At 42.8% G+C, this 14069-nt stretch overlaps 1 protein-coding gene across 1 annotated transcript in view; it reads left to right on the forward strand.

Moving 5' to 3' along the window:
* Nucleotides 1-1739: 1739 nt before the first annotated feature.
* B3GAT3 (beta-1,3-glucuronyltransferase 3) overlaps nucleotides 1740-14069 on the forward strand; it is a 31352-nt gene continuing 19022 nt past the window's right edge. Inside the window, exons 1-4 of the mRNA XM_088468387.1 lie at nucleotides 1740-2191; nucleotides 4225-4344; nucleotides 4532-4655; nucleotides 5370-5700. Coding sequence (XP_088324513.1) covers nucleotides 4263-4344; nucleotides 4532-4655; nucleotides 5370-5700 — 537 coding nt within the window. The 5' untranslated portion in view covers nucleotides 1740-2191; nucleotides 4225-4262. The remainder of the gene's footprint in view (nucleotides 2192-4224; nucleotides 4345-4531; nucleotides 4656-5369; nucleotides 5701-14069) is intronic.

A 14069-nucleotide genomic window follows, 5' to 3' on the forward strand; every position in this document is an offset into this window, starting at 1 on the left:
CCCGGAAAAAAAAAAATTTGGCAAAAACACGCAAATGTAAAATACATTTGTAAGCTAATTGATTGTCTAACTCAGAAATTATCAGCTGAGTAGTTCACTGCGTACGTTTTTTTGCTACTAAAAAAAGGCTATTTGCTAAACACCTTACAAGCATTTTTGCAATTCAAAACTGATTGTTTTTGAGGCCTCAATTGATAAATCGGGAAACCATCGATGAGCCACAGGAAGAACGAAGAGACCATCGTCATTGCGGTAGAGAATACCAGACCACAAGCTGAGCGAGCAGTTGGACTGGAAAGTGGATCAGACAGTGACGTAACACTTGTTCCGTTCACATTGGCCGTTCGCATCAGATAATTTATGTACGCCCAAAAAACGCCTCGACACGCCTGCGTTTTCCCATCTCCAAACCCGTCACCGCCCCAAAACGGACAGTTCTGTCAATCACGTTTGACATGTCACTTCCTGTTCACTATTCGACGAACGACTGAAAAAATGATCGCAATCAGCCGTACGCACATGCGCACTGTTACACCGACGCATGCGTGGTTTAACAACATCGGATGACTACGAGCGTACGACCGCTTACGATTGGCTCTGAATCAGGGCCATAATAAACCTAAAAAAGGGGAATGGCCTCATGGGGAAGGGCCAGGGAAGAGATAGGAGAGGCCAGGAGATGGTGGGGATGAAATAAGAGGAAGCTACAAGTGAGAATGATAATAAACAGAAATTTGACAGACGCAAACAGTGCCCCCTGACCTGTGGTGCCCTGTGCGATGGCACTGGCCGCACTACCCTAGCTACGGCCCTGTGCTCAATCATCAGCCTTCTGACTGACCCTATTGTTGTACAGCATAGGTGTGGAAAGTAAGCTGCAGAAGCCATTTTTTACAGTTATAGAATCGCAGTTGCAAGCTTTTACACGCCCCAGAAACGGTCACAGCATGCCTTCGTTTGAGTTGCCACCTACACATTACAGCATGCTTGCCGACTATCTGGCTGCCCCTTCCGGGAGGGAGCAGCCAGATTGGCTTTACTGGGGGGCGTGGCCAACAAACGGGGGGGGGCGGCCAGACTAAAATAGTATGCGGGGGGCGGAGCCACGCGATCGCGTCACTTTGGCCCCGCCCCCGCTACACACTGCCGATATTACAGGTAGCGTGAAGCAGGGGGCGGGGCCAAAATGACGCGATTCGACGTGAATCGCGTCACAGGCCCCCCGCTGCCGAGGATTTTACTGTAATTGCGGTGGGGGGTAGGAGGGGTTTGCAGCCGCCGGGAGACTTGCCTGCCTTCCCGGGAGGTCAGGAGTGGCACCCGATTTTCGGGAGGCTCCCGACCAAATTGGGAGGGTAGGCAAGTATGCGGCCAGCCTTGAAACGCATCTTGTGAATCACTTTGCAAATAAATCCTCACTGAGACCGCAGTCGAAAGACCTTTGCGGCACATGCACGGTGTGACTTAAATAATTTTGCTGCAGTGTTAGTGGGGTGAAGGGCAGAACTGGCCGGAGTGTGAGTGGGATAAGGATCTGCAGTGCATGGTGCAAGTAATTGACTGCAGTGGGGAGTGCCAACGCTGTTACTCAGTGCTGCAGAAAGCAGTCATCCAGTGGCAGTATGCAGGAAAGAAGGCAGACAATCGGGCAGTAGAGCAGCGTGGTCACGCTATTCATTGAGCTCAGCATAGTACAGAGACACTGATACGTCTGCCATCAGCAGGATGTAAGAGCTGAGCACCGAGCCCGGAGTCTGCCTGTGAGACAGACAATCAACTGAGTTGCACGGCCGGCAGGGTGTTGTTCTCCAGGGGTGTACTGTGCAGCAAGGTCGATTGGAGATATATCCCCTTCAGTAAATGTACCCTGACGTCATCAGCCAGTTCCACTTACTGCAGTGACCCCTATAACTGACTGACACCTTAACTCTCCCCCTAATATGGAGATTTGGTCAATAAGGTTGTGACATCACCAGAGGTCCTTTAGCCCGTCACTTGGATATTTCTAACTGCTACCCGAAAATAATGTATATAATACCACGTGTCACTGATTGTCATCCTAGTGACGTCATTACTCTGCGCTAGGTGACGATGTCACCTGAAAGGCCACTATCTCGGATCTCCTTTCATTGTGCCTGGAGATGCGGGAAAGCTCAGGCTGCAATCGTTTACGAAGGAGCAGAGGAAGGAGGCGAGTATCCAGAACTTGTCAGAAGCTCTATTTATTTAGACTTATATGATATGATAAGACAGTAATCTGCTTTATATTATACTGGCTGCCTGAGACACTGCTTTTTTTTATTTGCAATGTATGGTAATATAAGGAAATACACATACTTCAGCTGTACTGTATATAGTGTCCTGCGCATCATCACGTGTATGGTTCTATATTAATTGCTGCATGCTTTGTATAATGGTTGTGGGAGATGTCCTTCACCGAACGGACCCTGACATTATCAGTTACCATCCACGTGTTCATAGAGTGTGAATAGTAACCTGTGACAAGCGCAGCGATCCACCATGCTTGAAGAGTGGCGAGCGTACAAATTTCTACTATTGGCGTACCCCCCTGTCCCGCATTTATGGGGCTGTCCCACCCACGGGCCGCAGTGTCCCGCAGTGGGGGGGAAGTTGGGGGAAGCATACACCGCTGCTCTGCATAGCAGCGTGTATGCAGAGCGAGAATAGAGGCTGTGCGCATGCGCACAGCATCTATTCACAGTACGGAGGGCAGGCCAGCATCTCAGAGATGCTGGGCACGCCTCTTAGTGATGAAAACGCAGCGTGCCGATAGGGCACGCCCCTTTATGTGAAAGCCATGTCCCCTTTCCGGGATGTCCCGGGTGACAATAATCAAATGTTGGGAGGTATGTATTGGTGGTGAGTTGAGACAAAATAACAGCGCTGTCAGGGCCTGGAACCGCACTTCTGCCTTCACTGACGTCATATCCGGGCCCCTAAACTGAAGGGAAAATAGAATCAACCTTTTTAAAATAGTCCTAATTTGAGTTGTACAGTTTCTTTTGGTAGGTTTTATGATATGGTGGATTTGTACAGTCATTTTTTGTTGGAGCTGCCAGACTGCAGCGCGTGCTCCTGATCCCACTATACAGCCTCAGAACACATACAGGAGCCATCAGTCAATACTAGGTCTGTGCAGTCTGTTCTCACATTACTTATCAGAACTTGGGAAAGAAGTAGAGCAGGGGTGGGGAACCCTTTTTCTGCCAAGGGCCATTTTCATATATATAACATTATTCACGACCATGCCCCCTCCGTGTGATGTCACAAGGGGGTGGGGCCACAATCACTGGTGATTACAGCAATATCCTGAGGATGCTTCGGGGAGCTGTAAGGGCAGCGGTGTGACCACCTGAAGTGTCCTAAGGACGCTTCAGGCGACACTGCTGAATAGATTCTGGCTGCAGGGTGCCATTATAGCCAGATGAGGCTACCGTGTTTCCCCGATAATAAGACCTACCCCGAAAATAAGACCTACCCTTAATTTTGTAACCCAGTCCAAATTAAGCCCTACCCCGAAAATAAGACCTACCTGAACTCATTTTGAGCTGGGAACGTTGCAGAGACCAGCATTCCCAGTCATGCAGTGCGTGGGTGATGTCATGACGTCACCCGCGTGCTGAGGATCCAGTGCGGCCGCACCTGCTGGATCGTGTTAGATCCAGTCGGCACGCAAGTGAGTGCACTGCAATAAGGGACACTGCTACAGGGGGGGGCCTGCATAAGCGGCACTTCTACAAGGGGGCATGCATAAGGGGCACTTCTACAAGGGGGCCTGCAAGGAGGTGGCCTGCATAAGGGGCACTTCTGCAAGGGGGCCTGCATAAGGGGCACTTCTGCAAGGGGGCCTGCATAAGGGGCACTGCTGTCAATATTAATTAATATAAGACCTACCCCGAAAATGAGCCCTATGGTGTTTTTTTTAACAAAAAAAAATAAGACAGTGTCTTATTATCGGGGAAACACGGTAGCAGAAAAAAAGCTCAGAGGGCCAGACCAAATGATTCCGCGGGCCTTATATGGCCCCCGGGCCTGAGGTTCCCCATCCCTGAAATAGAGCATTAATGTTACCAGTACCCATCAGGAAAATGTGATGGGAAATTTTAGTAGTGTAAAACGTTTGTGGCAGGGATTGTGTGGGGTCTGCGTAAAGAATGTCATTGTTGATTCCTACTTGTAAATAGTATGTTTTCTTATTCCCAGGTGTTCATGCCTGAGTGCATCCCCGATCCCTCCTTAACATGAGGCTGAAACTCAGGAACATCTTCCTAGTGTATTTTGTGGTGTCCACTGCTGGTCTCTTCTATGCTTTGCTACAGCTGGGTGCGTTACATATTGAGCTTTCCACTATATAATATTTATTACCAGTTATTTATATAGCGAGCACAGATTCTGCAGCGCTATAAAATGTTACTACATGGAACATCTAGTAAAGTGCATGCAAGTTTTTTTTCTTTATACATTGCCATAGTCTTCCCATGAGGTTATCTGTACTGTGATTTGTTTCCAGGTCAGCAATGTGACTGTACACATCACATGAACTCTGCAAATGATGTTCGTAGAAGGGAATATCCGCACCACCGAAGTGTGGAGAACTTGCCAATCATATATGTAATAACCCCAACACACACACGGTAAGCATGAATCTCCCGTACTCTTACGTAGTTTGTTCCCACTATCCTGACATGTTTACATCTGCTCAGTTATTTTCTGGAGTGACCGGGAATATGAGGGAGTTTTATAGCAACCAAAGTCTTTGGAGATTTCTAGCATAGTTTCTGGATGAGTGATAGCTGTATCCATTTGCATTAGAGTATCTAATCTACAAAATTCATCTTATTACGACTACATGCCCAATTGAAACATGCATATTCACAGTATTCATATTAACAGAATTTGTTTTAATCAAAAGTTTTCCTTAACTAAGGTTACCATTTTTAAGTTGACTTTGGTTAAGGTCACAGCACCGTTGTCTCATGTCCTGCTTATTAATTTGTTCCTAGTTTTATAATGAGAAACGGACAGTGCATCCGACAACCAATCAGATCATTAGAACGCTGGCAGCAGCACATGCCAGCTTATTAATGTGCTGATGTTGTGGGAGGCAGCTAATCAAAGACTGAGAGTTAGTGTAAGGTGCAGGGTTCTTCCGCAATATAGTCATGTTGTGAGGCTCATGTCAAACCGATGCGGGAAGACTGTAGACTGAAATCCAGCTCTATATAAAGCAAATCACTTATACTCCTTGTTTTCATTTTCGCTTAGGGTTTTCTTGATTAAATTCTTTATACAAATGTTTTGAATAGTAAATTTTTTAATAGTCTCTGCTTGCTCTCTGTTGTGGTCAGACCCCATCAACGAGCCGAGCTTACCCGCCTGTCTCAGACATTGCTTCTCATCCCTGCTCTCCACTGGATTCTGGTGGAGGACTCTACAGAACGCACTGCTGCCGTTGCAGATCTGCTAGCGCAGAGTGATCTGCAATACACACACCTGCACGTGCAGACCCCATCGGCAATGAAGCTTAAAGAGTCAGATCCAAACTGGTTGAAGCCACGTGGTGTCGAGCAACGAAACGAGGGCTTAAGCTGGTTGCGTGAGAACCGATCACCCAGGGACCGCGGAGTTGTGTATTTTGCTGACGATGACAATACATACAGTGTTAAAATCTTTCAGGAGGTGAGCAATGCCCCTCTTAGGGGTTTATTTTTTTATTTTTTTTTTAAGCAAAATGTCTTTACCATTTGTGTTTACTCATGTGGAACATTTTGGTCTCCAAATCATGGCCGTCAATAGTAGTTACCTCGCAATGAGTATGTACAGGGCTTAATGACCTTGTACTCCATGCTTAATTTCAATTGTAGACAATACAGAAGTGGCCACAACAAGAGCTGCAACTGTGTCCTTGTGCGTTCCATCACAAATTAATCCCTCCTTATACAGGTCCTTAAGGCAAGGGTGATCTTAATTTTATATCTGTCAGGCTTTGGTAAAACACTATTACTTGCTGTCCAGCTCTTTGACAGTGGACTTATGGGATAGACCCTTACAGATGGCTGGTGGTGGTCTGGCGTGTGGCTCAGCTGATATTAGCAATAACTGTTTTGGAGTTGGCCCTATTGTAGGGCGGCATTGAGAAGTGCCCACCTTTCACAACATACTTGTGATGTCCCAGCAATAAATGTAAGTGATATATTGCCTATCTAATCAGCTGTGCTTGCCTTATTTGATTCTGTGCTTGATGTTACCTCATGTATGCTCACTAACTAATGCATTTACTATGAAGGCCAAATTCTCCCCCAGCTGTTGTATATGTTCACATAAAATAACATTGTGTCAAGTTGTACTAGTTGGGGTTTGTCAGTGAATCTGCTGCTGTTTGTTTAAGGGAGTTGTCCACTTTGAGACAAGCCACCTTCATGAAGAAATGGCTACATGGTCCTTCCGGCTCTTACATGAAGTCAAGAGTAGATTCATGTTGTGAGATTATAGATCAGCAGCACTGAATCTGTACTCTGATTTAAGAGTGCCCTGTATGTACATACATCGCCTCCTGGCTTCATGTAATAATTGGTGTCCGATGCGTAGGAACATCCCTATATGTTCTGCATGGTGAGCTGGTCTTAACGAGGGGCCTCTACAGAAGAACCTCTCACTTCTCACTCACCCTACTGAGCATTGTGTACATGCAGTATGTGTACTACTACCTGTTCTCCCTTCTGAGTATTGTGATTACACTTCTAGCTCTCCCTACTGATTGTGTATATAGAGTATGTGTGCTACTTCTTGCTCACCTTACTGATGATTGTGTGCATCCAGTTTCTGTTCTACTTCCTGCTCTTCCTACTGATAATTGTGTATATACAGTATGTGTACTACTTCTCGCTCTCCCTACTGATTGTGTATATACAGTATGTGTACTACTTCCCGCTATCCCTACTGATGATTGTGTATATACAGTATATGTACTTCCCGCTCTCCCTACTGATGATTGTGTATATACAGTATATGTACTTCCCGCTCTCCCTACTGATGATTGTGTATATACAGTATATGTACTTCTCGCTCTCCCTATTGATGATTGTATATATACAGTATGTGTACTACTTCTCGCTTTCCCTACTGATGATTGTGTATATACAGTATATGTACTTCTCGCTCTCCCTACTGATTGTGTATATACAGTATGTGTACTACTTCTCGCTTTCCCTACTGGTGATTGTGTATATACAGTATGTGGGCTACTTCCCGCTCTCCCTACTGATGATTGTCTATATACAGTATATGTACTTCTCGCTCTCCCTACTGATGATTGTGTATATACAGTATGTGTACTACTTCTCGCTCTCCCTACTGATTGTATATATACAGTACGTGTACTACTTCTCGCTCTCCCTACTGATGATTGTGTATATACAGTATATGTACTTCTCGCTCTCCCTACTGAAGATTGTCTATATACAGTATATGTACTTCTCGCTCTCCCTACTGATGATTGTGTATATACAGTATGTGTACTACTTCTCGCTCTCCCTACTGATGATTGTGTATATACAGTATGTGTACTACTTCTCGCTCTCCCTACTGATAATTGTGTATATACAGTATATGTACTTCGCTCTCGCTACTGATGATTGTGTATATACAGTATATGTACTTCTCGCTGTCCCAACTGATGATTGTGTATATACAGTATGTGTACTACTTCTCGCTCTCCCTACTGGTGATTGTGTATATACAGTATGTGTACTACTTCTCGCTCTCCCTACTGATGATTGTGTACTACTTCTCGCTCTCCCTACTGGTGATTGTGTATATACAGTATGTGGGCTACTTCCCGCTCTCCCTATTGGTGATTGTGTATATACAGTATGTGGGCTACTTCCCGCTCTCCCTACTGATGATTGTCTATATACAGTATATGTACTTCTCGCTCTCCCTACTGATGTGTATATACAGTATATGTACTTCTCGCTCTCCCTACTGATGTGTATATACAGTATGTGTACTACTTCTCGCTCTCCCTACTGATTGTGTATATACAGTACGTGTACTACTTCTCGCTCTCCCTACTGATGATTGTGTATATACAGTATATGCACTTCTCGCTCTCCCTACTGATGATTGTGTATATACAGTATGTGTACTACTTCTCGCTCTCCCTACTGATAATTGTGTATATACAGTATATGTACTTCGCTCTCCCTACTGATGATTGTACAGTCAGGTCCATAAATATTGGAACATTGACAGAATTTTCATATTTTGGCCACTATTCACCACCACAATGACTTTGAAATGAAACAAACAAGATGTGTTTTAACTGCAGACTTTCAGATTTAATTTGAGGGTAATTACATCCAAATCAGGTGAACGGTGTAGAAATTACAACGGTTTCTATATGTGCCTCCCACTTTTTAAGGGGTCAAAAGTGAACGGTGTAGAAATTACAACGGTTTCTATATGTGCCTCCCACTTTTTAAGGGGTACTGATGATTGTGTATATACAGTATATGTACTTCTCGCTCTCCCTACTGATGATTGTGTATATACAGTATGTGTACTTCCCGCTCTCCCTACTGATAATTGTGTATATACAGTATATGTACTTCCCGCTCTCCCTACTGATGATTGTGTATATACAGTATATGTACTTCCCGCTCTCCCTACTGATGAGTGTGTATATACAGTATATGTACTTCCCGCTCTCACTACTGATGATTGTGTATATACAGTATATGTACTTCCCGCTCTCCCTACTGATGAGTGTGTATATACAGTATATGTACTTCTCGCTCTCACTACTGATGATTGTGTATATACAGTATATGTACTTCCCGCTCTCCCTACTGATGATTGTGTATATACAGTATATGTACTTCTCGCTCTCACTACTGATGATTGTGTATATACAGTATGTGTACTACTTCTCGCTCTCCCTACTGATGATTGTGTATATACAGTATGTGTACTACTTCTCGCTCAAACTTAAACAATCCTAAAACTTAAACAATCCTAAATCTAACTTTCACTTTTTAATACTTTGTTGCAAATCCTTTGCAGGCAATTACAGCCTGAAGTCTGGAACGCATAGACATCACCAGACGCTGGGTTTCATCCCTGGTGATGCTCTGCCAGGCCTCTACTGCAAATGTCTTCAGTTCCTGCTTGTTCTTGGGGCATTTCCCCTTCAGTTTTGTCTTCATCAAGTGAAATGCATGCTCAATCGGATTCAGGTCAGGGGATTGACTTGGCCATTGCATAAAATTCCACTTTTTAGCCTTAAAAAACTCCTTGGTTGCTTATGCAGTATGCTTCGGGTCATTGTCCATCTGCACTGTGAAGCGCCGTCCAATGAGTTCTGAAGTATTTGACTGAATATGAGCATATAATATTGCCCAAAACACTTCAGAATTCATTCTGCTGCTTTTGTCAGCAGTCACATCATCAATAAATACAAGGGAACTAGTTCCATTGGCAGCCATACATGCCCACGCCATGACACTACCACCACCATGCTTCACTGATGAGGTGGTATGTTTTGGATCATGAGCAGTTCCTTTCCTTCTCTTCCCATCACTCTGGTACAAGTTGATCTTTGTCTCATCTGTCCATAGGATGTTGTTCCAAAACTGTAATGGCTTTTTTAGATGTTGTTTGGCAAACTCTAATCTGGTCTTCCTGTTTTTGTGGCTCACCAACGGTTTGCATCTTGTGGTGAACCCTCTATATTCACTCTTGTGAAGTCTTCTCTTGATTGTTGACTTTGACACATATACATCTACCTCCTGGAGAGTGTTCTTGATTTGGAAAACTGTTGTGAAGGGGTTTTTCTTCACCAGGGAAATAATTCTTTTGTCATCCACCACAGTTGTTTTCCGTGGTCTTCCGGGTCTTTTGGTGTTGCTGAGCTCTCCGGTGCGTTCTCTCTTTTTAACAATGTTCCAAACAGTTGATTTGGCCACACCTAATGTTTTTGCTATCTCTCTGATGGGTTTGTTTTGATTTTTCAGCCTAATGATGGCTTGCTTCACTGATAGTGACAGCTCTTTGGATCTCATATTGAGAGTTGATAGCAGCTGATTCCAAATGCAAATGTCACACCTAGAATCAACTCTAGACCTTTTACCTACTTAAATGATAATGAAATAACGAGGGAATAGCCCACACCTGTCCATGAAATAGCTTTGGAGTTGATAGTCCCATTACTTTTGGCCCCTTAAAAAGTGGGGGCACATATTGAAACTGTTGTAATTCCTACACCGTTCACCTGATTTGGATGTAATTACCCTCAAATTAAATCTGAAAGTCTGCAGTTAAATCACATCTTGTTTGTTTCATTTCAAAACCATTGTGGTGGTGAATAGAGCCCAAAATCTGAAAATTCTGTCAATGTCCCAATATTTATGGACCTGACTGTATATAGACAGTATGTGTACTACTTCTCGCTCTCCCTACTGATGATTGTGTATATACAGTATGTGTACTACTTCTCGCTTTCCCTACTGATGATTGTGTATATACAGTATATGTACTTCTCGCTCTCCCTACTGATGATTGTCTATATACAGTATATGTACTTCTCGCTCTCCCTACTGCTGTGTATATACAGTATGTGTACTACTTCTCGCTCTCCCTACTGATGATTGTGTATATACAGTATATGTACTTCCCGCTCTCCCTACTGATGATTGTGTATATACAGTATGTGTACTACTTCTCGCTCTCCCTACAGATAATTGTGTATATACAGTATATGTACTTCCCGCTCTCCCTACTGATGATTGTGTATATACAGTATATGTACTTCTCGCTCTCCCTACTGATTGTGTATATACAGTATGTGTACTACTTCTCGCTCTCCCTACTGATGATTGTGTATATACAGTATATGTACTTCCCGCTCTCCTTACTGATGATTGTGTATATACAGTATATGTACTTCTCGCTCTCCCTACTGATGATTGTGTATATACAGTATGTGTACTACTTCTCGCTCTCCCTACAGATAATTGTGTATATACAGTATATGTACTTCCCGCTCTCCCTACTGATGATTGTGTATATACAGTATATGTACTTCTCGCTCTCCCTACTGATGATTGTGTATATACAGTATGTGTACTACTTCTCGCTCTCCCTACTGATGATTGTGTATATACAGTATGTGTACTACTTCTCGCTCTCCCTACTGATGATTGTGTATATACAGTATATGTACTACTTCCCGCTCTCCCACCTGATGATTGTATATATATATATATACAGTATGTGTACTACTTCTCGCTCTCCCTACTGATGATTGTGTATATACAGTATGTGTACTACATCTCGCTCTCCCTACTGATGATTGTGTATATACAGTATATGTACTTCCCGCTCTCCCTATTGATGATTGTGTATATACAGTATATGTACTTCCCGCTCTCCCTACTGATGATTGTGTATATACAGTATATGTACTTCCCGCTCTCCCTACTGATGATTGTGTATATACAGTATATGTACTTCTCGCTCTCCCTACTGATGATTGTGTATATACAGTATGTGTACTACTTCCCGCTCTCACTACTGATGATTGTGTATATACAGTATATGTACTTCCCGCTCTCCCTACTGATAATTGTGTATATACAGTATATGTACTTCCCGCTCTCCCTACTGATGAGTGTGTATATACAGTATATGTACTTCTCGCTCTCACTACTGATGATTGTGTATATACAGTATATGTACTTCCCGCTCTCACTACTGATGATTGTGTATATACAGTATATGTACTTCCCGCTCTCCCTACTGATGATTGTGTATATACAGTATATGTACTTCTCGCTCTCCCTACTGATTGTGTATATACAGTATGTGTACTACTTCTCGCTCTCCCTACTGATGATTGTGTATATACAGTATATGTACTTCCCGCTCTCCTTACTGATGATTGTGTATATACAGTATATGTACTTCTCGCTCTCCCTACTGATGATTGTGTATATACAGTATGTGTACTACTTCTCGCTCTCCCTACAGATAATTGTGTATATACAGTATATGTACTTCCCGCTCTCCCTACTGATGATTGTGTATATACAGTATATGTACTTCTCGCTCTCCCTACTGATGATTGTGTATATACAGTATGTGTACTACTTCTCGCTCTCCCTACTGATGATTGTGTATATACAGTATGTGTACTACTTCTCGCTCTCCCTACTGATGATTGTGTATATACAGTATATGTACTACTTCCCGCTCTCCCACCTGATGATTGTATATATATATATATACAGTATGTGTACTACTTCTCGCTCTCCCTACTGATGATTGTGTATATACAGTATGTGTACTACATCTCGCTCTCCCTACTGATGATTGTGTATATACAGTATATGTACTTCCCGCTCTCCCTATTGATGATTGTGTATATACAGTATATGTACTTCCCGCTCTCCCTACTGATGATTGTGTATATACAGTATATGTACTTCCCGCTCTCCCTACTGATGATTGTGTATATACAGTATATGTACTTCTCGCTCTCCCTACTGATGATTGTGTATATACAGTATGTGTACTACTTCCCGCTCTCACTACTGATGATTGTGTATATACAGTATATGTACTTCCCGCTCTCCCTACTGATAATTGTGTATATACAGTATATGTACTTCCCGCTCTCCCTACTGATGAGTGTGTATATACAGTATATGTACTTCTCGCTCTCACTACTGATGATTGTGTATATACAGTATATGTACTTCCCGCTCTCACTACTGATGATTGTGTATATACAGTATATGTACTTCCCGCTCTCCCTACTGATGAGTGTGTATATACAGTATATGTACTTCTCGCTCTCACTACTGATGATTGTGTATATACAGTATATGTACTTCCCGCTCTCCCTACTGATGATTGTGTATATACAGTATATGTACTTCTCGCTCTCACTACTGATGATTGTGTATATACAGTATGTGTACTACTTCTCGCTCTCCCTACTGATGATTGTGTATATACAGTATGTGTACTACTTCTCGCTCTCCCTACTGATGATTGTGTATATACAGTATGTGTACTACTTCCCGCTCTCCCACCTGATGATTGTATATATATATATATATATATATATATACAGTATGTGTACTACTTCTCGCTCTCCCTACTGATGATTGTGTATATACAGTATGTGTAATACATCTCGCTCTCCCTACTGATGATTGTGTATATACAGTATATGTACTTCCCGCTCTCCCTACTGATGATTGTGTATATACAGTATATGTACTTCTCGCTCTCCCTACTGATGATTGTGTATATACAGTATATGTACTTCCCGCTCTCCTTACTGATTGTGTATATACAGTATATGTACTTCTCGCTCTCCCTACTGATGATTGTGTATATACAGTATGTGTACTACTTCTCGCTCTCCCTACAGATAATTGTGTATATACAGTATATGTACTTCCCGCTCTCCCTACTGATGATTGTGTATATACAGTATATGTACTTCTCGCTCTCCCTACTGATGATTGTGTATATACAGTATGTGTACTACTTCCCGCTCTCACTACTGATGATTGTGTATATACAGTATATGTACTTCTCGCTCTCCCTACTGATGATTGTATATATACAGTATGTGTACTACTTCTCGCTCTCCCTACTGATGATTGTGTATATACAGTATGTGTACTACTTCCCGCTCTCACTACTGATGATTGTGTACATACTGTATATGTACTTCCCGCTCTCCCTACTGATGATTGTATATATACAGTATGTGTACTACTTCTCGCTCTCCCTACTGATGATTGTGTATATACAGTATGTGTACTACTTCCCGCTCTCCCTACTGATGATTGTGTATATACAGTATGTGTACTACTTCCCGCTCTCCCTACTGATGATTGTGTATATACAGTATGTGTACTACTTCTCGCTCTCCCTGCAGATGATTGTGTCTATACAGTATATGTACTTCTCGCTCTCCCTGCAGATGATTGTGTCTATACAGTATATGTACTTCCCGCTCTCCCTACTGATTG

The sequence above is a fragment of the Taudactylus pleione genome, unplaced genomic scaffold, assembly GCF_031769625.1.
Source record: "Taudactylus pleione unplaced genomic scaffold, aTauple2 ptg000085l, whole genome shotgun sequence".
NCBI lineage: Eukaryota > Metazoa > Chordata > Amphibia > Anura > Myobatrachidae > Taudactylus > Taudactylus pleione.